The 26,008-nt window shown below is 42.0% G+C and overlaps 1 protein-coding gene and 1 long non-coding RNA gene across 8 annotated transcripts; both read left to right on the plus strand.

Moving 5' to 3' along the window:
• The first annotated feature begins 3,047 nt into the window (after positions 1–3,047).
• Positions 3,048–10,994, plus strand: LOC112232416. Its single transcript, XM_024399433.1, has 5 exons — positions 3,048–3,153; positions 3,914–4,014; positions 7,602–7,757; positions 8,551–8,679; positions 8,871–10,994. The coding sequence occupies exons 2-5, from the start codon at positions 3,935–3,937 to the stop codon at positions 10,468–10,470; spliced, it is 1,965 nt and encodes a 654-aa protein (XP_024255201.1). The 5' UTR covers positions 3,048–3,153; positions 3,914–3,934; the 3' UTR covers positions 10,471–10,994.
• A 1,226-nt stretch (positions 10,995–12,220) lies between these two features.
• On the plus strand, positions 12,221–24,335 carry LOC112232415. Of its 7 annotated transcripts, XR_006078600.1 has the most exons (10): positions 12,222–13,216; positions 14,201–14,246; positions 14,410–14,514; positions 14,793–14,900; positions 15,122–15,236; positions 20,550–20,635; positions 20,944–21,035; positions 21,211–21,300; positions 21,420–23,277; positions 23,548–24,335. It is a non-coding gene; the product is annotated as an uncharacterized LOC112232415 (long non-coding RNA). The 7 variants fall into 7 exon arrangements; XR_006078603.1 differs by having other exon boundaries at positions 12,221–14,514; positions 21,420–22,825; positions 23,155–23,277; XR_006078605.1 differs by having other exon boundaries at positions 12,221–14,514; positions 21,420–22,146; positions 23,155–23,277.
• Positions 24,336–26,008: the final 1,673 nt, after the last annotated feature.

The raw sequence follows: 26,008 nt of genomic DNA on the forward strand, positions 1-26,008 counted from the left end.
CTGTCCCTAACAATTTTATACAATCTTCCTCTGTCCGGTGTCTGTGTTATTTTGCCCATCTTAATCTTTTCTTTTTATTGGCCAGTCTGAGATATGTTTTTTTTTTCTTTTCAACTCTGCCTAGAAGGTCAGCATCCCGGAGTCACCTCTTCACTGTTGAGGGTTGAGACTGGTGTTTTGCGGGTACTATTTAATTAAGCTGCCAGTTGAGGACTTGTGAGGCGTCTGTTTCTCAAACTAGACACTCTAATGTAACTATTCTTTTGCTCAGTTGTGCACCGGGGCCTTCCACTCCTCTTTCTATTCTGGTTAGAGCCCGTTTGCGCTGTTCTGTGAAGGGAGTAGTACACAGCATTGTACCAGATCTTCAGTTTCTTGAATGGAATAGCCTCCATTTCTCAGAACAAGAATAGAATGACGAGTTTCAGAAGAAAGTTATTTGTTTCTGGACATTTTGAGCCTGTAATCAAACCCACAAATACTGATGCTCCAGATACTCAGCTAGTCTAAAGGCCAGTTTTATTGCTTCTTTAATCAGAACAACAGTTTTCAGCTGTGCTAACATAATTGCAAAATGGTTTTCTAATGATCAATTAGCCTTTTAAAATGACCAACTTGGATTAGCTAACACAACGTGCCATTGGAACACAGGAGTGATGGTTGCTGATAATGGGCCTCTGTACGCCTATGTAGATATTGCATTAAAAAATCTGCCGTTTCCAGCTACAATAGTCATTTACAACATTAACAATGTCTACACTGTATCTCTGATCAATTTGATGTTATTTAATGGCCTCACAATTTGCATTTCTTTCAAAAACAAGGACATTTCTAAGTGGCCCCAAACGTTTGAACGGTAGTGTACATACAGGTTCAATATTATGTGCATTTATAAATTATTAATAGCTGCAGGTAAATAGTGGCTCACTATTTAGCAAGCACTGACTGGCTAGCTCACTATTTTGACCAATGTTTTATAACCCATTTAATAATGTTTTATAATGCATTTACAAATGATTAAATAACCATTATTAACGTCATTACAAACAGTTTAGAAACCATTTACAAATGAAACCATATTGTAAAGTGTTACCCATTTTACGCATAAATGTAATTTCGTTTATATTCCAAGACACTCCCTAGAGTACCAAATATTATTTGTTTTTATTAAGGTTAGGTATATGATTTTGTCTTAAGTGGCCCCAAACGTTTGAACGGTAGTGTACATACAGGTTCAATATTATGTGCATTTATAAATTATTAATAGCTGCAGCCACAATAAGGATTAGCCACAACAGTGGAATTTGCTGTTCGCCTTCAAAATACAAGTATCTCATTGAAAGTGATGGAAATTAATACAAATAGTGGAATCATGCCATAATGGAATAGATCATGCTAAACGAGGTTGGAATATTCCTGTATAAATTCAACAAAATACAATTTGTTTATTTGACAAGATTCTGTTTTAATTACACTTGATATATTAGACTTTAGAATTGCAGTTGTATTTGATTTAACCCGGTAAACTAGTTGAGAACAAGTTCTCATTTACAACTGCGACCTGGCCAAGATAGACCAAAGCAGTGCGACACAAACAACAGCACAGAGTTACACATGGAATAAAAAAGCGTACAGTCAATAACACAGTATAAACATTTTTAAAGTCTATATAGTGTGTGCAAATGGCGTGAGGAGGTAAAGGCAATAAATAGGCCATAGTAGCGTTGGGGGCATATTTCACTGTACAGCCTTACCTGTGGATTTTGGATCAATGACATGGGGTATCAGTCTACTCAGTGACAGCCAGAGAACATTAGCGTCGTAGCTCTTATTGCGGGACTCTGAAACCACTGTGAATTCAGACACATTTATTGTACTATTCCAGAGAATAAAAATTACAACGTGGATGTTTTGGAGCCTGATAACTATTGAGAACTTTGGGAAAGGCATTTGGGTGCTAAGTATTTAATTCTTTATTTTATTTAACTCGGCAAGTCAGTTAAGAACAAATTCTTATTTCAATGACAGCCTACCGGGCAACAGTGGGTTAACTGCCTTGTTCAGGGACAGAACAGATTTTTACCTTGTTAGCTCGGGAATTCAACCCAGCAACCTTTCGGTTACTGGCCCAACACTCTAACCACTAGGCTAACTTACCTGCCACCCCTAGTAGACAGATACCCAATCCTTAGTGCAATATTAATGTCAATACGCACAATAGGCTAACTGGGGAGGTGATTTCCCACAGTCAAAGTCCCGCAATAGGAGCTACGAAAGGCCAAATGCAAATTCCACTTTGTGGCTAATCCTTATTGTGGCTAGCTTCACAACACATATAACCCCGTCCGGTCAAGCATACCAGACAGATGAAGGATGCTTATAACGTTAGCTTTGGGCAACAAACAGGGTAGCTGGCTAGCTAGTTGTTTCAATTGGAGAACAACAAGTGGCTACCTAGCTAATACTTGCTCACATGGATTCCTAAATTATTGCTAAGAATATTGAAAATTACTGCAATTTCTACTGGTCATTGTTTTCAGGCTGGTTTAATTTGTCCTAGCTATGTACCAAGCTAAAGCTAGCTACCCCATAAATTGCTAATAACGCCTGTATCAAATATATTTGTAAACATTGTTTATCCTGCTCGTTTGATTCTGATCTAATTTCAAATGCTCACACAGACGTTTTTCCTTTCAGTCGAACGAATAATACCTTAGTACCAAAGCAGTATTGCACAGCAGTGATCATAATGGTGGCGCTTGGCTTGTACATGCAAATTCAGCACACACAACATTCTATAATATAACTGTGTTATTTGACGTGTCAAATTAAATGTGTATTTATTTTTTGTTTTGACACGCAAAGACCCAAACTGCGTTCCATAGAACTCTACTGTCTGAAAGCGTACATACGCTTCTGACCCGGCACCGTTTTTACTAAAAACTGTCAGGTTCGAACGTTGAACAAAACCAGCAACAGGTCTTTAAAAACAATTTGATTGGATATTAACAAACGCAAACTACCTCGCCTACCACCTACATACATTCATTGGCTAGATAGAAAGGAGGCGGGATTTATGGTAGACTAGTCGTCGTCGCAGGGGAGGAAGAGCAAGACGGACATCTTGGTGAGGTCGAAAGATTGAGTGCAAAGGTAATTCTTTAAATAATTAACTTTTACAAATATAAACTGCATAACGGTATACTATATGTGTTAATAGTCAAACTGTTGTTGAAATATGGACAGCATTGAAGGCGGTCAGCTTCAACCACAGTCGTTTCTGAGCTAGCCAGTCGTTAGCTAGCTTACAACTTCTGTACGTTAGCTAGCTAACAGTCTTGCTGCTTGAAGAAATGAATGTGTTTTGGGGCGATGATATTGCCACTGTGAAAAATAACATGCAATGTTTGCTTGCTAAGAATAGTTAACAACCTAAAGAGCTCCTGGGTCATTAATCGTGTCATCTTGTTATGATGAAACAAGCGCTTTCCTTCCCTGGACAGGCAAGGCAAATTGTGCGAGTTTGACTGTGATAAGTTGTGCTCGATTTAGCTTGGAAGACTAGCCGGGTGGGCGTGGTGTAAATGTTTGGGACCATTACATCGGCTGGCACATCGGGCTGTGACTTAAATCGAGTGCACCTACTTTTATTTATTGCAGCAAGCACAAATGTAAATGGGTATGGACCATAATAACGAATTAATGCACACGGTTTAGTATTTGGGAATTTGACTACAGCATAGGTACCTTCATTGTCAAATAATCAGTATGTTTCATGATATTAATTTATTTAATTAACCCTTAAATAAGTTATTTTATTCAAACGAATTAGTTACCCTACACATGAACTTATATGGTATGTCAGAGAATGGTTTATCTATAGATGGCTATAATAACATGTTTTCCCCCTCAGCTTGCCAGCTATCCTGCTCAGATGCCTAGACACTGCTCTGCAGGTGGATGCAAATCCCGTGACACCAGGGAAAATCGTAAGGCTGGCATTACCTTTCACAGGTAAGTGGATCCAATATAATTTTACCTAAGCATTAAGACGATGGCCTCTATTTTCGTCTGGCGCTAAGGAGGCGCAAGTGTCAATCGCACGTTAGTTTGCAATTTTGTCATGTAAAAATTGTCGCACTGGCATTTTCAAGCCCTAACACCAGGTTTGGCAATTTACCTGTACAGTGCCTTGCAAAAGTATTCATCCCCCTTGGTGTTTTTTCCTATTTTGTTGCATTACAACCTGTAATTTAAATGGATTTCTATTTGGATTTCATGTAATGGACATATACAAAATAGTCCAAATTGGTGAAGTGATATGGAAAAACTTGGAAAAGTGGTGTATTCACCCCCTTTGGTTGCACCAGATCTTATTTAGGGGCTTCATAGCAATTACCTTCAGAAGTCACATAATTAGTTAACTAAGCGGCACCATGAAGACCAAGGAGCCCTCCAAACAGGTCATGGACAACGTTATGGAGAAGTACAGATCAGGGTTGTTCAGAAAACAAGCCTGAAACCATGTCGAATGATTGTTGACATCTAGCGGAAGCCATAAGAACTGAAATCTGGGCCCTAACCAATTACATAGTCAATAGGCATTCAATGGAAAACTACTCACAGCAAAAGAATTCCACTTCCTAGATGGATTTTCCTCTGGTTTTCGCCTGCCATATCAGTTCTGTTATACTCGCAGACATTATTTTAACACTTTTAGAAACTTCAGAGTTTTCTCTATCCAATGCATATCCTAGCTTCTGGGCCTGAGTAACAGGCAGTTTACGTTGGACACGTCATTCATCCGAATTTCCGAATACTGCCCCCTATCACTAAAAAGTTCATCTGAGAGGCAACAAAGAGCAAACCCAACACCTCTCATCACCCTGCGATATTTTGCATCTTCAAAGTGGTAATCCACTGGCTCAAATTTGTGTAAAACAAATTATACAACCCCCCCCCCCAAAAAACTATTTTAATTCCAGGTTGTAAGGCAACAAAATAGGAAACATGCCCAGGGGGGTGAATACTTTTGCAAGCCACTGTATAATGTCAGCTCGCTTGTGCTGATGTGGCAGATACGGCAATATTTGAGGTGTGTCCTTAAAAACAAGCGCAAAAGTGAAAATTCCATGCAGCACTAATGGGAAGTTTTAAGACCCACAAAAAGGTAACGGTAACGCAGTTAATAAAGGCATGTATTTTGCAAGTGGAAGCGTATCCTATCCATGATACACAGTGCCCATGGAATGAGAAGTTTATTTTGTACTGGTGATTTTCATAGGCTTGTATTTAGAAACCAACTAATGGTCCCCCCCCCATTTAGTTTAATTTTATTAAAAACCAAGCATAGCCTACCCTCCACTTAATAAATGCTGGTTTAACAGGATCGCACAGGTGTCTTTTTATCCTGGCCATTAGCCAAGTAGCCTATGAATAAAGGGTTTTAAAGGGTCTACCTTAATATTTGAAATATTATGGAGGTTTTTGCCCTCGTGCTTTTTCATTGTTTACAATTCACACAATTCACATGCTTGTTCGTCCCCATTTTCAAAGAGTGCCCCTTGTCGGATTACCAAAGACGCGCTCCAGTCCAAACTATTCAGTCCTATAATGCCACTCTTTTTTTTTAAAGAATCTGCCTCGCACATAGGCAACGATACAATTGACAGGAGCCTATTATTTTGTATAGACATGCGAATGTTCTGCGTAAAGATATTTGGGTCTGCGAGTGCATAGAGTGCCTTGGAACGAGAGAAGCAATTAATCATTTTTATGACCGATCCTATTTAGAAATAACAGGATTTTAGTCAAATTAAAAGAGTAGCTTATTAGAAAGATTCACAGTTTATGGTGTGAATGTACATGGCTCGATTGTAATGCTATTTCTGGAGAAGTGCAAATATGATCTGTAAGATGGTTCCATGATGTTTATAAAACATGATTACATTTTTTTATTTAAGTTACTGTTATAATGCTTGCAAATGTGAGTGGCCATTCCCTCTGTCTTTATATTGGATCTTTATCTAGCCCCTTTGAAAAGTTTGGATGTGCATCAAACCCTCCATAGTCTACCATATATACCTTGTCTGTATTATACGCCCACAGGGAACAATTATGATTTACCATTGTGTTAGATTTGTTCAAATAGAGCCCTGTGACTTGTACAGTGCGTTCGGAAAGTATTCAGGCCCCTTCCCTTTTTGCAAATGTTATTGCATTACAGCCTTATTCTAAAATGGATTAAATTGGATACCCCATGACAAAGCAAAAACAGGTTTTTATAATTTCTTCAAAATGTTTTTTTTTTTTTTAAAACATAACATTTACAAGTATTCAGACCCTTTGCTATGAGCCTCGGAATGGAGCTCAGGTACATCCAGTTTCCATGAATCATCCTTGATGTTTCTACAACTTGATTGGAGTCCACCTGTGGTAAATTCAATTGATTGGACATGATTTGGAAAGGCACACACCTGTCTATATAAGGTCCCACAGTTGACAGTGCATGTCAGAGCAAAAACCAAGCCTTGGAGGTCGAAGGAATTGTCCGTAGGGCTCCAATTGTGTCGAGGCACAGATCTGGGGAAGGGTACCAAAAATGTCTGCAGCATTGAAGGTGCCCAAGAACACCGTTGCCTCCATCATTCTTAAATGGAAGAAGTTTGGAACCACCAAGACTATTCTTAGAGCTGGCCGCCCGGCCAAACTGAGCACTCAGGGGAGAAGGGCCTTGGTCAGGGAGGTGACCAAGAACCCGATGGTCACTGACAGAGCTCTAGAGTTCCTCTGTGGAGATGGTTGTCATTCTGGAAGATTCTCCCATCTCTGCAGCACTCCACCAATCAGGTCTTTATGGTAAAGTGGCCAAACGGAAGCCACTCCTCAGTAAAAAGGCATATGACAGCCCGTCTGGAGTCATGGTCTGATGAAACCAAGATGGAACTCTTTGGCCTGAATGCCAAGCCTCACGTCTGGAGGAAACCTGGCACCATTCCTACGGTGAAGCAAGGTGCTGGCAGCATCATGCTGTTGGGATGTTTTTCAGTGGCAGGGACTGGGAGGCGAGTCAGTATCGAGGCAAAGATGAACAGAGCAAAGTACAGAAATCCTTGATGAAAACCTGCTCCAGAGCACTCAGGACCTCAGACTGTGGCGAAGGTTCACCTTCCAACACGACAATGACCTTAAGCACACAGCCAAGACAACTCCGGATATTTCAGTTTATTTTATTTTTAATACATTTGCAAAAATGTCTAAACCTGTTTTTTCTTTGTCATTATGGGGTATTGTGTGTAGATTGATACATTACTTAAACATTTTTTATAAATTTTATAAGGCTGTAATGTCAAAATGTAACAAAGTCAAGGAGTCTGAATACTTTATGAATGCGCTGTAAAGCAGTAGCCTACTATGGCAGAAAAGTTGTGTTCAGGTATGAACTGGCAATCATTACCAACTCACTGTTTAGAAACTCCAAACCCTGAACATTTGTCATATATACAGAAGATTTTTAAATGAACGCAGACCTTCTACTTAACCATGTGCATAGTAGACTAATACATTATTGCAAGTCTTCATTAAGTTCCTGTGGTTGCCAGGTTGCCAAAGCGTGGAACACCACGCCGGGACCTATGGATCATCAACTCGCACCGCAAGGGCCCACAAGGCCAGGGGCCATGGGACCCCCAGAGCAACTTCATCTATTTCTGCTCCAAGCACTTCACCCCAGAGAGTTTTGAACTCTCAGGTGTCAGGTATGTAGTGTCTCTTCTAACTGATAGAGGGCAAGCCTAAGATCAACATGCACAATGTCAAGCATTGGCTGGAGTGGTGTAAAGCTCACCGCCATTGGACTCTGGAGCAGTGGAAACGCTTTCTCTGGAGTGCTGAATCACACTTCACCATCTTGGCTGTCCGACAGATGAATCTGGGTTTGTTGGATGCCAGGAGAACGCTACCTTCCCCAATGCATAGTGCTAACTGTAAAGTTTGGTGGAGGATAAATAATGGTCTGGGGCTGTTTTACATGGTTTGTGCTAGGTCCCTTAGTTCCAGTTAAGGGAAATCTTAAGGCTACAGCATAGTGACATTCTAGATTATTCTGTTTTTCCAACTTTGTGGCAACAGTTTGGGTTAGGCCCTTTCCAGTGTCAGCATGGCAATGCCCCTGTGTAGAAAGCGAGGTCCATACAGAAATGGTTTGTCGAGATCAGTGTGGAAGAACTTGCCTGGCCTGCACTAAGCCTAATCGCCTAACATCCGTGCCCGACCTCACTAATGCTCTTGTGACTGAATGGAAGAAAGTCTCCGCAGCAATATTCCAACATCTAGTGGAAAGCCTTCCCAGAAGTGTGGAGGCTGTTAGGACAGTAAATGGGGGGCCAACTCCATATTAATGGCCACTATTTTGGAATGAGATGTTCAACAAGCAAGTGTCCACATACTTCTGGTCATGTAGTGTATGAAAATATACAGTATGTAACAGTGCATCAAGGATAACTGCCAGCATTTTAAATGATCGCCATCTTACCTTCTAACTTTACACAGTGGGTACCGAAGGCTCAAGGACGATGCATTGCCCACAGTCTTCGAAATGGTCCTGCAGCCAGGAGGAAGAGGAGGGGGAGAAACTCCCAGAGGAAAGGGCAAACAGAATGTCATAAGCCTACAGACCAGGTAAGAAAATGGAATAAATTAAATTTATTTGTTATGTTGTCTATCATATCTATGGGAAGTACATGTAGCACAGTGTGCAATTTGATTTTAGTCTTTATTAGTACACTTTATGACTCAAAACGATGAGTCGCTATTGTACATGTAGATCAGAGCTGGGATGCATGTTAAATGTCATCTATTCTTTTTTTAAGGAGGTCCCGCTCTCTGAAAGTGGAGCAAAACAGCCAGAATGGCGCACAACAAGAAATTGAAGTGAAAAATATAGTTAGTGGAGAACAAGTTCAGGGCTCTGAGACACCCAATGGGGAACCTAATAACCGGATAGAGCCCCTCCCTTCCCCCCAGGGAACGTCTGCGCCGACTGTTGAAACACCACAGGGTTCCCCTCAACAACCATCAGGCTCTTCACCCGGAGACCCACCTGGCTCTCCATGCTCTCCCCGCCCTCATTCCCCATCGCGATACATGCTGCGCCTACCCCCACCTCCTGGCTTCTACCTGCCCAAGGAACACAACTATGCTCAGCATTGCCCCCTGGTGTGGCGGAAGCGTTACGACAGGGCCATCGACAGCCTGGAGAAGTCCCTGCGTCTGCTTAGTGCGGCCAGGCGGAGGGAGAACCGGCTGCGGCATGCGCTCCTGCGCCTCAGAGAGAATCGTCTGAAACACACCCTGCTTCGCTCCCGGGATGGAGCTAAGGGCAGGGGAGGTCGAATTCAGGGGTTGGAGAGGAGAGGACATGGAGATAAGGCAGGAGGTGCCAGCCTGGCAGAGCCAGAAGAGACTGAGATGGATGGAGTGCCAGAGGACTTGGGGCTATTTGAAGACGGACCTGGGGAACCGATTGACTGGGGTGGGCGGGTCCGGACTACAGAGACTAAAGCTGGGTTGGAAGAGGAGGGGGGTTACTGCTTCTACTGTGGAAGAGGGCGAGAGGACGATGGGGTTAAAGTGTCCAGGGGAAGCTCTCAGATAAGGAAAGGTGGACAGGGAACTATGGATGATGGCTCTTGGAGCTCTCAGGTTGATGAGGGGGACAGAGATGGTCGAAGAGGAAGACGAATTCTAAAGAAGGCTCGAGTTCGAAAGGTTGGAGAGGCCACAACATATGCAGGAGCGCCACAGGAAAGCTATGAAAGCTACTACTATCACTGTGGCGCATCTGAGAGTGGTGAAGATGTGCAGGTAGTCATGGTGGAGCTGCCACCTGAGAAAGGGGTGAAAGCTGGCGTGGAACTTCACTGCAACCCTCAGCTGTCCATCCCCCTGTTACAAACACAATCACCGGTGGGCCTTCAGCAGATGCAGCCCTCAGGCAGAGCAGCACTGCAGGATACCCACAGCCGGGTTCAATTCCTGCAGCCTTGCCCAGCCTCCCAGCAAGGGTTACTCGTCACAGACCTGAACTCAATAGAAGCAGAGCCAGTGGACAGCCAGCAGCAGCTGGAGGAGCCGGTGTTCTGGATGCAGGAGGGCCAACTGCTCTTAGTGCCTGTGCCCTCTGAAGACTGGCTGAAGGGCACAGTTGGGATGGAGGGAGAGGCAGAAGAGGTGGGAGCACAAACCATATTAGTGTCAGAGTTGGGATTTCCTAGAGACTTGGTGGAGGAGAAAAATGGGCTGTGCTTGGAGGGTGGGGGTACAGGGCTGAGGGTTATATTGCCCACTGATGGACAGGGAGGCCACCACTCAGACATCAGGACTACTGTGGTGAGCGGTGACGTGAGGGAGCGGTTGAAAGAACACTTGGAGGGGTTTCAGCTCCAGCTTAGCAGTGAGTTTATTGACTGATGGCTGTATCATATTTAAGGGCCAAAGGGTGAAAGCCTTCATGTAGAGAGTGCAAAGGTGTCAGCACACTGTTGTTTTATATACATCAGCGAAGATGGTGGAATGTTAACTTATAACTTAAATCAGGTTGGAAAGTCATTAGAACCATTTAGCAGGACAAATCAGTCAGTCATATTCTTACCAGCTTGTTAGCCCAAAATGCAACCCAACCCAAAAAATACAAAAACATTCCATTTACTCACTTCACGCAGGCTTGTGTAGTAGAGCAGTGGTTCCCAAACTGGGGGGCGCGCCGAGAGGTCGGTGGAGGGCGCAAGGTGCAATTTCGAAATTGGGTAGTGCATCATCAGTTCCTCTTGTCATGTCAGTCATTGCATACCTTAGAGAGCTATTTAGAAATCAACTCGCCCATGTCAGCTAACTTTCTTTTTTTTTAAGCTAGGTTTTTTTAGCCTTTAGATTCTGTTGTAACGTTTGAGTCACTCAAATATCACATGAATAAACATTAGACATGGCAAACTGTGTAGAATTGAAAGAAAATGCCAAATGTTCTCTAAGCCAACAAGAGGGGTGTGAACAGTTTGTGTCATGAACAGTGCTTGTGCCCATAAAAATAGACATGGTGCACACATGCGCAGGGGGTGCGCTTGATGTTCCCCAATGCAGGAAGGGGGGGCCCTTGTGAAAACGTTTGGTAACCCCTGTAGTAGAGCATACAAAGTGTAATTGAAAACATTTCAAAGCATACATCACATAATTAACGAAATACATTGTAAATCACGCTCAGTTACACTTGTCATTGCCTGTACATACAATTATTACAGTATTAATAAAATAACGTATAATAATTTCACCATCTGTAACCTTAAGACTTTGTTCATGCTTACACATTTCATGTAACTGATTATTTGGCATGCATGTCATTTATACCGTATTACAGGGGCTGCCAAAAGGTTGCTGGAATTGATATTTAGTTATTTTAAGACATTTCTGTTAGTTTATTCACAAAATAGTACAGAAGTGTGTGAGTCACTGCAATAACCCCAAAATGACTCAAAATCTAGGTATGCAAAACCCATCCAAAATATTGTCTTGGGCAATAAGGTACAGCCAAAATAAGTGAGAAAATCATGTTAGATTGTATTAAGTGGAACATCCTGTTTAATTAGGATGCCCTGTCCTAAACAACGTGCAACAATCGGCTCATAATCTGAGGGCAAATTTAAACAATCCAGACCTGGAATGTTTTTTTTCCCCCAAAAATGTGTTTAACCCCTTCAACTGATGGTTTGATTATTCTTCACACTCAAGAAACTAGTGGCATCCTGCTATATATTTAACATTTTATGCAGTTAAATTCATACATTGTGAGCAGTTTGTTTTAACTTTGAAAAGGCCTAGGGGAGGGGAAAGTCAACAAAAATGGGCTTGTATGAAATTACTCTTCTCAACTCGCACGTCATCAGGCAAATTCCGTTTATAGGTGTGGATCCCAAAATAAATACGGAAAGTGATGCAAATAAATTTAAGTTAGCAAAATATAGGTAACACGATAAGCAGTGGTGGAAAAGGTACCTGATTTTCATACTTGAGTAAAAAGTAAAGATACCTTGATAGAAAATGACTCGGGTGAAAATCACCCAGTAAAATACTATTTGAGTAAAAGTCAAAGTTTTTGGTTTTAAATATACGTAAGAATCAAAAGTAAATGTAATTGCTCAAATATACTTTGTCAAAAGTAAAAGTATAAATCACTTTAAAATTCCTTATTATTAAGCAAACCAGAGCACCATTTGCTTGTTTTTTATTTTAATTTACAGCTAGCCAGATGCACACACCAATACCCAGTTGACTACATTAAAATGGTAGAAGCACTCAATGGTGCTGCCCATCCTTAAACAGCGTTTTGGTCCCTAGAGGCCTTCACCACATAGCCTGGTTTCTTCCTAGGTTTTGGCCTTTCTAGGGAGTTTTTCCTAGCCACCGTGCTTCTACACCTGCATTGCTTGCTGTTTGGGGTTTCTGGCTGGGTTTCTGTACAGCACTTTGAGATATCAGCTGATGTACGAAGGGCTATATAAATCAATTTGATTTGGTCATTATCTATGGGTAGGATACACTTGACTAGCTGCAAAGAAAGGGGGCTATTGAGGAAGCCTACTTGGTGGCTTTCCACACAACCCCTCATAATTGTTCCTCTGTCTTTTTAAAGGGGCCATTTTGATTGCTACATACATTTGACTTTTAATTTCATGACATATAGCCATTGATTCTTAAAGATTATAACTTAGAAATGCCTCATGATCTTAGCTCAACTGTCCAACCCCATCAACCCAAAGTGTATGCTTGTTTTACTCATTTGTGTGTAAACAATGTGTACTTTTAAACCCTGTATAGCCTCAACATTTGTACAAATGTAAAAATATGAGGAAGCCTACTTGGTGGCTTTCCACACAACCCCCTCATAATTGTTCCTCTGTCTTTTTAAAGGGGCCATTTGATTGCTACATACATTTGACTTTTAATTTCATGACATATGGCCATGGATGCATACATAGCTCTATGAATTCGAGTTGTTACATTTGTCTATTCCAATTCCTCAGCTGTTTACCGAAACAGTGGCGGGGAAGCCTGCTGTGTTATTGTTTGAACTGCAGATTGCCTCTTCAATCGAGATTCGGTAATAGACCGTCGCGAGAACACCACAGAGAAGACAACTTTTCCGTCTGCTCTCGTGGAGTCTGAGGTAAGTAATCTCTGGCCAATTTTAATAACAATCGCTTTAATGTAGGTTAAAGCCGAATGGCTAGACTTTTAAGTGGCTCTGTCATTAGCTAACGGTCGCTTGGAAATTGATTTGAGGGCCTTGCTTCTAGCTAGTCTCACACAAAGGTAATAAGACACGGCCACAATTTAGCTATGCTCAAATAAAACTTCCAATGTGACTCCAGGTTAATGCTTCGTGTCATTGTACGCATTTTACTCTTAATTACTGACTTTTCTTCTCACCTTTTTGTTTCATGGTGGTTACGAAGATGGACTGTTTTTTTATCGTTTGGTGAAACGGTATCTGTGAGAACTGACAACCTCGCCTGTAACCGCGCTCCCTCTGTGGCCCCTTTGACAGTGGTTGTGGTTTGTGTTGTACGGAATTGAAGCCTGACAGAAATCTATCATGCCTACCTACACTCTGTGGGTTCCCTTGAGTGATTTCAAGACCGATAAGCCATATTGAATGACGGCACTGTAAAACTTTAAATTTCAGTGATTAGGTTATATTTAGTACTGTTATAACTAGGCTGAAGAGTCTGATCAGTCTGATTCACATGGTCCAATAATTTAAGTATGTCACACATGGGCAAATAACACGTTTACCACGTACTACCAAGTACGATTTTAAGTCTGATCAAGACATGACAAAGTGATGGCAGACGAGCATTCCTGTCCCCCCTGTGAATTTAATGTTGCTTCAATTTTTCTCCTAGAAAACAGCAGTACACTTCAGAAATCATTGACAATCCTTTCTTCTAGCTTCCCCAATGATTCAAAACCTCTGATAGGTAGTGGATGGATGCTGCTGTGAATGACTGAATAAAATGGTGATATTAATCAATCAATGTATACATGCAGTAACATGTTGGCTTTGAATGGAAGGAAAGCTGATGTGATGCCCCTTTCTCTCTCTCTCACAATGTGGGGGTTGTGATTGTCTGTGGCTGGTGTGCACAAGATGGTGAAGTTAACACCCAATCATGTCATACCCCAATTACCTCCAGGTACTACAATCTGCCATTGTCACACCAGACTGACCACAGACCTGTATCACTGATCAATTTTTAAAAATGCATTCAAAGGAACACCTCATTCAAAGCATTGCCAACACCTGCAGTTGGATATTTGATTAGCTGTCAGTGATGGCGTGAAATGTTATATGTCCAGGTTTCAGCAGGACAAGCATTGTGCCCCATCCATAAGAGAGAGCAGATTAAGCTTTTCTGTGTGACTTGTGATCAGCGGACTTGCCGTGATTACCTCGACTAACCTGTAAGTAAGCATTTCACTGTAAGCTCTACGGCGCATGTGGCATACGATTTGATTGTCAGCTAACCATCAACAGGGAACACAAGTAAGATTTCCCTCAAGCACCTCTTTGCTGGCAACCCCGAAGGTGGCATCAGTTCCCTCATGCCTTACATTACTTCCTATGCCAAAAACACTTGATGTTTTTTTTAAACTAAGTATATTTAACTCTTTCCTCTGCTTCCTTCAGGATATTTTTTTTAAAGATCCCACTCTCTCATTTTTCTGTTTATTTTCTCTAGGTACCAGTTAGCCCAGGATGCTTTGCCAGAGCAGAGGAAATGGTTACAGTATCTAATGGAGACTTTGAGGACAGAGAGAGTGACCGTGCAACAGGACCTAGATGGACGGTCAGTTGTTAACGTGTTTGTGTCTGGGTGTGCGCGAATGACAAATGATGTTGCTGTGAAAAGGATGGCGACACCTGGTTCAGGAGTCTGCTGTGTCCAAGACAGTTTCCAAGTCTCACTGGGTCAGTCATTGTTGATCGTTCATTTGTGGTCATTTTATTCTCATGAAAGAACAAAGGATGAATGAATGTCTTAGCTAGCCTTGCATCCTTTGCTCCCAGGCTGTCTGACTTGGAGGATCAGCTGGAGAGTGTTGGAGCGGAGGTCAAGGATATCCTCAAGGGCATCTGGAGTGTCCTGGTGAAGAGAGCCATGCAGCTTTCCAAGGAAATGCAGGTAAAATGTCACACTCACAGATGATCAGAATCTGGTCTCTTGGCCCTCCCACCCATACAGTAGGACAATCAAAGCTATTTTCTGTCCTCACACCCCAATGGTGGAACCAGCATCCCCCTGAAGCTAGGATAAGAGTCCCTGCCTATCTTCTGAAAACATCAAAAATGTACCTCTTCAAAGAGTATTTTAAATAATCCCACAGAACACCCCCCAGCGTGACTTAAATGTGATGTAAATCAGAATGCCGATAATCCTATGTGATGGCCAATTTGCTTTGCTCTTGGGGGTCTCACCCTGTTAGACTATGCGTCAGACATCTGTTCCTCATGTGTCTTTTCAGTAGGCAGGTTTCCATTGAGGCAGTTTTATTCAACAAAAGCAATATTTCCCCCCCAAAAAACATTGCAGCGTGTTAATGGAAACGGCAGCTATATGAGAAATGTTCTATCTGTCGACAATTCAGAAGTAGGTGATAATTATATACTTCAGAGCCAATGAGCTTAAGTTTGTAGCTAACAGCCCCACCCACATCCTCTACCAGTAATGCAATGTTGTACCAATTTGTGTTTTGTTCACACTTTCTCACTGCTGAACCAAACAAGTATTACACAATTACTCTGATGGACTGAAGATAATGTTTAACCTGCTGATCTAAAGCCTAGGTATCTTCAGGTCTCAGATGAGTTTACTCCTCATGCAACTTACGAGTCAACTTAATTCCCTGAGTCAACCCAGTCCTGCCAATGAAAAATCGCTGAATGATTGGTCATCGACACGTTGTTTGCCTAGGCTCACTGTTGGAAGGAGAGTGATTGTGTCACAAAGAGACATGCCCATCTTAGGAAACTTGGAGAGCGGCAGGAGTATGTCCTGGCCTTCACAGAGAAATCCCTGAACAGTGAAGGCCACACCTTCCTGCTCTCTTGCAAAAGACTGGTACATAATAAGTGTACTCTAAGATCAGCGGTAAAGGAAACACTCAGGTAACATTAGAGATAATACATATTACTGCCCTGATCTACTAATGTAAAACTTAGATGAATAGCCCTCGCTTTCCCTTCCCTATCCCTATGAACCAGAGAAACCGTCATTGTACCACTTTTCCCCTGACCCTTGCACTCTTTACAGGCACCCTCCTCTTCCTGCTCTCACAGCCCTCTGTTCTTGTACTCTACGTCTGCTGTGAATGCAACAGGTCCCCAGAGATCTTATCAAAGTGCTGTGAACATGGGAAACAATGACTGCTCGTCATTATCGGGGGTTGCCCAGGACAGCCCTGTCCCCTATCAGGGTGGCTCCTCAGTCTGACCTGATGGTGGAACTTGTTTCCTGGCCCTTTCATGTCAAAAGGAAAGCGGAGGATGAATATGTTGGTCCGAAGTTGTTTGCGGACCTTGAAGGTTACCAGCGGACTCCACCTGTGAGAGGGTTCCCCCTGTAGGTGCTGAAAAGCAGGCTGTGGATGTGGCTGCTACAGTTGTCATGGAAAGAGAAGCTGTGCCCACCATCACAGATCAGAATGCAATGGCTCCAATGTACAGACAAAAATCTACTAAGGCTTCAGGCAGCCATCAGTCAAATCAGGTTGTTGGCTGGAGTGCTAAAACGGCCAATCGGGTGGTTTTAGCTCCCTTCACACTCCCTGTTATGGGAAACTCCCATCACTTGGGGCATGTCACCAGCAAATGGCACTTTTTATTATATTTTCCTGGCACTGTGAACACTCCCTCCGTACTTGATTTTGTCCAACAGCGCCCCAGTTTCTGGTTCCACTGGCACTGTGGGCAGCCTTGACAATGATCTTCAGCCATAATGACATGCCCTTTGTCAACATCTTGACCCCTGTTGGACGAGGTCAAAACCAAGTGCTCGCTGATTCTGTCCCAGGAGGACCCTGCCCACCAGGTCTGCCAGACGTCACCTCTCCAAAGAGCCCAATGTTTAGTTGTAAAAAAGGCCTTTACTGTTTAGTATTGTGTAGTTGAAAAAATAATGGAAAGTTGAATCATAATTTGGGAATCTTCGGAAGGACTACTTACTGTAGTGTTGCATTATCTGAAGTATAACAATTGTAGATCAACTGTGAATAATTAATCACAACTACATTTTGAAATGTAATTGGAAACCTTTTGAAAGCATTTATTTATGAATTGTTAAGCATGAACACGCCTACATTCACATTAAAAGGCACTATCGCACCCTCTCAACAGGAAGCTCCTCAGTCCACTGGTCCAATCAAAATCAGAATTATTCAACAGGTAAAGAAGAATATTTCAACAGTTCAGGACACAAAGCAGCCCACCTAGGATGGCACTGCTAAGTCAGGATTGTTCAAAAAGGATGAATCCGCCTCCGTTCTCCTGTCCAGGCAGACTGTGCAAATGGAAATTGCCCAGACAGACATTGAACTCATCCTGGCCAACCCTTGTCTGACAGTCTTTGCTGTTGAAGAAACCACAGAGACAGACATTGTCCAGAATAAAACTGCCCAGCCAGACTTTGTCCAGAATGAGACCAACCAGGCCGAACAGCCCAGATGTAAATTGTTCCTGCTCAAGTAATAGGAATCAAGGAGGAACAAACGTTATGGACAGTTTCAGGACCAATGGAGTCTGTGAGGGCAGACATGCTTGACCCTGCCAAACTGTTCCTGTTCAGATTAACTTTGTGCAAACTAACACTGTCCAAAGCAACATTGTGCAGACTGAAACTGACTTTGTCAACGTAAGCACACAAGTATCTGGGGTCACAATCAAGGAAGAACTGCCAACCACAGACAGCTTATCAGTTACAGGGCTAATGGAGTCCATCAGAGTGATCATGCCTGACACTACCTACTGAAACTGTCCAGACTGACCTTGTCCACACAGAAATGGTTCATGCAACAAACTGTACAAAGGGATTTTGTGTAGACCAACTTTCTTGAGACTGAAACCGTGCAGACCGAGACACTGCTGAGACTGAAATTGTGCAGACTGCAACCTTCATTGAAACTGTGCAGAACAAAATTGACCTGTCGAACTTTAACCAGACTGAAACTGTGCAGACAGACCCTGTCCTGACTGAAACTGGGGAACCAGTGCACAGTGGAACTGTCCTTACCGACATTATGCAGACTGCGACTGTGCAGAGGGACCCAGCCCCAACTGACTTCAGATATTGTTCAGACCGACATGTCAACCACCAATGAAACCGATGTGGTACCCACCAATGACACTGTCAATTTGTTCTGGTGTAGGGCTGTTGCCGTGACCGTATACCGCCACACCGGCGGTCACGAGTCATGAAGGCAGTCAAAATCCACGTGACCGTTTAGTCAATATAATTAGGCTTCTCCAAGCTCTGCGTCTCCAAACTTGCTAACTGCCTGGTACTCAGCACTATTGTCCCTTTAATCACTCTAACATCAATGCAAATGTGTTCGGAAGTCTATTCAAACACTTCATGATAGCTCATGTTGTGCGAGAAAACCACAGTGATGGCCGCTAATAAAAAGAGGATCCGATCAGCTTTCTATAGGCTAGGCCTAGTATATTTATTTCTCAACGTTCCTAATATTAAGCACATAGCTTCTTTACAACCGTTGCATAGCCTACCTGGCTGGCATGAAAATCAACCACAGGAAAAGCTTCCTCCATCCACTATTTAAATGTATAGATGACACGTTCTTTTTTTCTTCCCGCTGCCCCTGTTTCGATACAGGTGCATGATAATGGTCCATTCTAAATCAAAATTCCACACATTATTTAGTGTATGTAAATAATAGTCTGATGGGTGACAATATTATCCTATCGCTTGTGAATTATATATCACTTGTGAATGATGCCCTGCATAAGAAATACTTTTTTTGCGACTTTTTAGAATCATAGTCGCACACCTCATGTAGCCTAGCCTAGGTTTGTATCACAACTAAAGTGGCCAAATGACTTCTTACAGTTAAGCACATTAATCTGCTTTAAAGGGGTTTAGAACCTAACTGGTATGCATAAACAATGCGTGGGTTTCAAGTTTGTTGCTGAAGATCATTTTTACCATTAAAAATGCATATTTTATAATAAAAGCATTATATGCATAATTGCATTTGCAATGACTTTTGGTTATGGTGTTTTCCTGCTAATGGAGCATTCGTGCTTATAGCCTACTGCCATGTGCGCATTGGTGCATATTATAATATGAAGAAATAGCCTAATAGTTTATCAACATTTTAAGCTAAATGTTCTGATCTGTTGCGTCAGCCACATTGCGTAAAAAAGGTTTTGATGCTAGTGGCTGTATTCATTTGGGCTCTATTTCATCCCACAGCTGTCATTGGCTATGTTTGGAATATTTATTTATTGAATAGAATAGGTTGACTTTTGTACTATGGGGGATAGTAGATTGACATAGGCTAGTGCTTTTGCTGTTCTTTATGCCCACTCATCTTGTTGGCTGACAAATTAAATGTGGACAGTTCTTCCAATATCTTCAATATGCACATATTTGCATCCCCAATGTGTCTGTCTTCACTTGTAGCCTGTGAGAAAGACCCAATCGTGATGGGAGAAGGGCACAACAGCCACTGGCTGCAAAAGGCATGGAATTATTTCAATAGGGTGAGTTATGGCCAGGAAGGGGATGTCGCTGTGAAATTTGAGGCAATGTCTAGTGCTTGTCTAATTGTGAATGACAGACTAATGAAGTGTGTACAGCCTGTGTAAAAAAACAAAGCAGAGCTCATACCTTTCAAGTTACTTTTTTCAAATAATCATGCAGCCTTACAAAGTATTCAAAACCAAAACATAGCCCAAAGTTTCTGGCACAACTAAAGTTACGTGAATAACTTTATAGCACAAAGGAGTACCTATTTCTTTGTTAACCGCTCAACACAGAATTGCTGCATGTGCGCACTCCCTCAAATCGTTTGGAGAAAATATCCTTTCTATTTTATTCAGCTTTGTTCAATTGTGTTCTTCATACAATAAAATAATGCCACGGAATTCTAAGCAAATCTTGTCTGTGAAGTGGCACTAGTGTAGCCCACAGTCATTTGGCATAGCCAGATCAGGACCTAACATAAGGACAACTCAGAGTATGCTATTCTGTTCTTCTGAAATAGACTACTTTTTCTTCATATCACGTTTGTTTAGACCTGTCCAAAATAAATGTATTTATTGTGAATGTATAGGCTATATTACATTAATTTATTTGCCTTTTTAAAATGTAGATGTTCCAAAGGTCTGCTTCAGTGGCATTTAGGCTGTGTTTATGTTAATTTATGGTCATTTGCCATGAGACTGACAATCACCGGATGACAGATTTTCGTGACCGCTACAGCTTTAGGTCAGTGTCCCCAACTGCACTCAGGAAGATGACATTGACCTCACCCTTCACCTAGCAATGAACTCTGCTCTCCTATAGAGGTAAGTGTTTTGCTTTTAGTCCAAATCGACCATGTTAAGCCCAGAATCATAACTTACTCCAGCCTGTACAACCTTTCTGCAGTCTCTTGACCTTCATACTGAACAAAATTTGAAATATTGTGTATATATGTATTTTAATTTAAACTCTTCTTTGTGTAGTCTATACTCTAATGGCGTGTTTCTAGTTTCATTGGAAGCATTTTTATGGCCAATTTCCTTATTTTTTTCTAATACAATCTGAGCACTAAGGATGAGTCTCTCTCCACACGTAATAGTAAATGTAGCCCATCTCTCTTGCTGTCATACAGGAGTGTGATGACCGTATGGATGATTTTCATGTCGGTGCTGCTGACAGTATTGAAGAGACTGGGTGCCAGGTGTCTGTTGGGCTTAATAGCAGGTCACAAAAACATTATTTCCTTTATTGTAACATTTGTCAACCAGAAAAACAGCACAAATCATTCTGTGTGCATGACTTCAGTGGTGGTATGTAGCATAATATTGAGTTTGTACATGCACGCGTTCGTCATATTGTGTGCACCATCATGGGGTGTAACGTCTCTAGTTTTCTTCAGGTGTCTTTGCTTCGGATACCCATCCTTGGTGCCCCGCCAACCCGCTTCTGCCGCCTCCCAGGTGTCAAAGGGCAGGAAACTGTCGTTCAGGTGAGCCAGACGGACGTGCCGGTAAGGCCAACTATTTGGTTTCACAGACTGCATGTGTTATTGGTTTGAATGTGTTAATGTCAGATTTCCCTGCTCACACTGGTTTATACATCCTCCAGCAGTCAGAGTCTCCTTGCTCCTCTATGTTGAGCCCAGACAGTCTTGAGGCACACCCCGTGCAGCTACGACCCCCTCCTGGCCAGGAGGAAGCTCACCCCTGTGTGTCACGTGTGGACGCCGCTTCCACAGGAAGTGTCACATTCTGCCCATCTATGCCTTATCCACCACGTAAGCTTGTTTTAATTAACCAAGTTAATTGCATTCTGAATGAACATGGAGTATATATTTTTTCAGCCCTGAATTCAGGTAATGTGCAATTTCTGTTCATGAACAGAATTGTTATCTGAACCCTCTGCAAAGTGCGCCTACATTGTCTGTCTGCATAAAGCAGCAACATTTGTACAGTAGGCTCCCCTACTGATGCTGTTCTAATGTCTCCACCCCATGAACTGTTAAGTGTGATTCTCAGCAAAATTACCTATCTATTACTTCAATAATTGATGTCTTATTTCAATCTGTATTGTTTAAGGACCTCTGAAAATGTGGGCCCCTGTGTGGAAAGATGTTTCACTGTGGGCCCAAATAAAGCATTGAGATTTGTCTGTCTCTGTATTGGCCAGATGTGTGTGTGTGTGTGTGTGTGTGTGTGTGTGTGTGTGTGTGTGTGATGCTGCTCTCCCTGTGAGTGCTGGCAGTGTCGGCTGTGCCGGGACCTCTGATCTAGCGTTGCTGCAGGACTACAGTAGGACTGACAAAGAACTGTGTATGAGCTTTCCTGACCAAATGGTGAGCCTTTTTTACTTCGCAGAGCATGTCTGGGCACGTCTGCTACCTTTCACCTGGAATATGCGCATCTGGGTACATACGACTGCATGCCCAGTTCTGTCTACGCATGTGTGGTATTGTTTGCTGTGTCCGCATCTAGTACTTATTGACCCTGATCCTATTTTAGTGGAGATGGTCTGTTTTTAGATCCAGGGAATCATTTTTGAATTGAAAAAGACAAGGGTAGAATCAAAATGTAAACCATGTATTTCTGATGTGACCGGATCTTGATTGGTTATTTTAACTCACTCATCCAAAGTTTTTTTTTTTTTTTGTCTGGCCATTAAATCACCATTGCTTCTGTTAGTTTTCCCACTCCAAGGTGCTTGTTTGTCCAGTGTAGTCTACAGCAGTGTTTCTAACTCCAGTTTGCCCAACAGCACACATTTGTGTTGTTGCCCCAAACAAACTCACCTGATTCAACTCATTGAGGGCCTGATGATTAGTTGACTCGGGTGTGCTTGTCCAGGGCTACAACAAATATTTGTGCTGTTTGGGGTACTGGAAGACTGGAGTTGGGAAACACTGGTGTGTGTGAACCATCGCTTACCCTTTGGGCTCGACCCTACAGAGATGTGAGCGCCTACTGCTTGTCCTTTCATGCAAAAAGTACAGCATTGTCCTCTACAGACCAGGAAAGGTAATCGACAAGTGTAACTTAACGCATTTATGCATACATATCCTTAGCATCCCTCTTTTAGTATTTCCATAGATAGTGTTGGCTATTAAAATGTCACACATAATCACAAGACTTTGAATATCGATGTGAATTTAATGTTAATAAAGAATGTTGGTGATGGTGTTCACTGGAATGTTTATTGCCAAATACGTTGCTGACAAATGACTGGTCCCTTTAATGAAGAATGACTTCAATTGTGTGTGTCAGATATACTGTATACAATTGCAGTTTGATGTTAGTCCGTTGTCTTGACTAGAGAAATATTGTATTTTGACTCTCCCTCTCCTTAGCTCTCTTAACATCGTCCTGATACGGGGACTGTTGCTGCGGAAACTGCCCCCTCCCCTCACCGCACCCAGTCAGAATTTGTGTCCAATGTCTGGCTTCTCCACACACTGTTGAAGAGCGTGAAGGTGAGGAGACTCACATTGGATGTGTCCATGACTCAGCACCTGGATTTGCCAATAGAGAAATATAATGGCTATAGTTGCATATGTAGGCCCTCATTTCCAAATGAGGGCTCTTTTGCTTTACCAAAATCCTCTAACTCCTACATTCCTGGTAAATTGTGAAACAATTTGTCAGAGCTTTGAAAGTTGGAAAGCAGTATTCTATTGCTCTCTTTAGTCATCAGTGATCTGGATCTCTCTGTTGCTCTTGACCTTTCATCGCCCTTTTCTCAGTATTCCAAGTCAGTGGACCGATTTGAGGCATGTTTCGGGAGGGAGCTGGTCAAAACGCTTGTGGGGATCCTGCACCCTTCGCTGCTCGTCAACCCCCACCAAGGGGAAGCGGAGAGGAGTGCAGAACAAGAGGGGGGCAAGGAGAAAGTGTCCATGAGGAGAATCCAAGGCCTCTAGAGGAGCACGCAGGCAGAGTTCTTTCACACAGGACTCGATGAAAGCTGGAGAATGGCAGCAGAAGGCCGTATTTGTGTATTTAATTTGGTCTTTGAATTCCTTGGTGAACATATTTGTACATAGTTGCAGCCAAATATTGGCACCCTTGCACTTTTTTTTCCTTTAAAAAAAAAAATTTCTTCTAAAATAACTTGAAATTTGGAAAAACCTTTGGTATCTACACCTTACTGTATTTTCAACATTACAGACCCAATTTACCCAATTGGTAAATTTAAGTTTACAATTTGGCATGTACAAAATGATTGGCAAGTACTTGGTTGCATAGCCTTTGGCCAAGAACTACAGACAAATGCTTCTTGTAGGCATCAGTAAGGTGGCTGCATCTTATTACTGGTGATTTTACTCAGCCTTCAGAAGCAAACTGCTCTAATTCTTTAATGTTTGAGGGGTGCCCTCCACCAACTGCTGTTGTCAGCTCTCGCCATAGGTTATGGATGTGGCAACTGCTCGGCCTCGTTCCTGCCATCCAGGACCTCCTATACCAGGCGGTGTCAGAGGAGGCCCTAAAAATTGTCAGACTCCAGCCACCCTAGTCATAGACTGTTCTCTCTGCTACCACACGGCAAGCTGTGCCAAGTCTAGGTCCAAAGGTCTTAACAGCTTCTACCCCCAAGCCATAACTCCTGAACAGCTAATCAAATGGCTACCCAGACTATTTTCATTGCCCCCTTTCCTGCACCTATTTTATGCTGCTGCTACTCTCTGTGTATTATCTATACATAGTCACTTTAACTCTACCTACATGTACATATTACTTCTACTAACCGGTACCTACTCACATTGACTCTGTACCGGTAGCCCCTGTATATAGCCTCGCTATTTGTTATTTTACTGCTGCTCTTTAATCATTTGTTACTTTTTATATAATTTGGTTGTGTGTGTATATATAAAAAATAAAATATATATATATTTTTTTTTACTTAACACTTGTTTTTCTTACAAGTTAAGTAAGCATTTCACTGTAAGGTCAACACCGGTTGTATTCGGCGCATGTGACAAATACAATTTGATTTGATTCAGATCTGGCCACTCCAGAACAGTCCAGCGTTTCTTCTTGAACCATTCCAGGGTGCCTTTATATTTGTTTGGGGTTGTTGTCCTGCTGAAATTACCATCAACCTTCCAACCGAGACCAAGTGTTTGGACACTGGGTTGAACATTGCACTCCAAAACACCTTCATAATCTGCGGTTTTGCTTATGTACAAGGCCCCAAGCACTAGAGGCAGCAAAGCAACCCCACAGCATTATCAAACCTTCCCTATGTGTGTAGTTATTTTCTTAATTTGGTTGTTGGTTAACATAGGAAGCCCCCCACTGCCGAAGAAGACTCAAGAAAGCCTGATTGAATGCTGGACTGTAGTGGAGTGGCCAGCCAATATTCCAGATCTACATCCCATCCAAAACCTATGGTAAGAGCTGAAAATAGCAGTTGGAAGAATAAGAGCAATTTGCTGTGAAGTGGGACAAATTGCCAGTAGGAAGGTGCAGCAAGCTCATTGATGGTACAAGAAGTGTTTGTCTGCAGTTGGCCAAAGGCTGTAATTTTGTCTGCCAATTGTTTTTCTTTTCTAAATTAGTAGTTTGCAAAAATACAATGGGTTCTAGAATGTTGCAAATCCAAGGTCTGGAGACAAAGTTCTCAATTTCAAACTATTTTTGAAGAAATGGGGAATTAATTGAGAAGTGCAAGGGTGCCAACTAGTTTGTTACAAAGTTTATCCCTTGTGTAAAAATCAACAATGTTGCACATGGTTTGACTTTTGGGATTTAATTCACCTTTTGTCTATTTACAATAAATACTTATGTGCATCTTATCTCTATGATTTTGTCTTGATCAAGTTTGGTAAATGTCATAACTGTGAAAATCTTACTGGGCACTATTCAAACAGGACAATGGTAAAGTAGAAATGTCCATAATATTACCACCAGCAGGTGGCATTGGTCATCAGTGTATTGACAATGCAAAATGTTGGTTCTCCCATCATATAGGTTCAAAAAGCTCTATACGTCTTTGCTCTTATGTCTACGGGGTGGGATAACTATTAATTGCAGGTTATTTTAGCATCTACACTCAGTTTTTGCCTTTTTGGTATAGATTGTTCTGTTAATTCCAAAATGATGCTTAATTCATTTGTGTCCATTTAATAACTAAACTAAACAATGGTGAAGATAAAATCGATACATTTGAAGGTTAGTAATGTATGCTATTGTGTTTTTAATTCC

Source organism: Oncorhynchus tshawytscha, linkage group LG13 (genome assembly GCF_018296145.1).
Source record: "Oncorhynchus tshawytscha isolate Ot180627B linkage group LG13, Otsh_v2.0, whole genome shotgun sequence".
Lineage (NCBI taxonomy): Eukaryota > Metazoa > Chordata > Actinopteri > Salmoniformes > Salmonidae > Oncorhynchus > Oncorhynchus tshawytscha.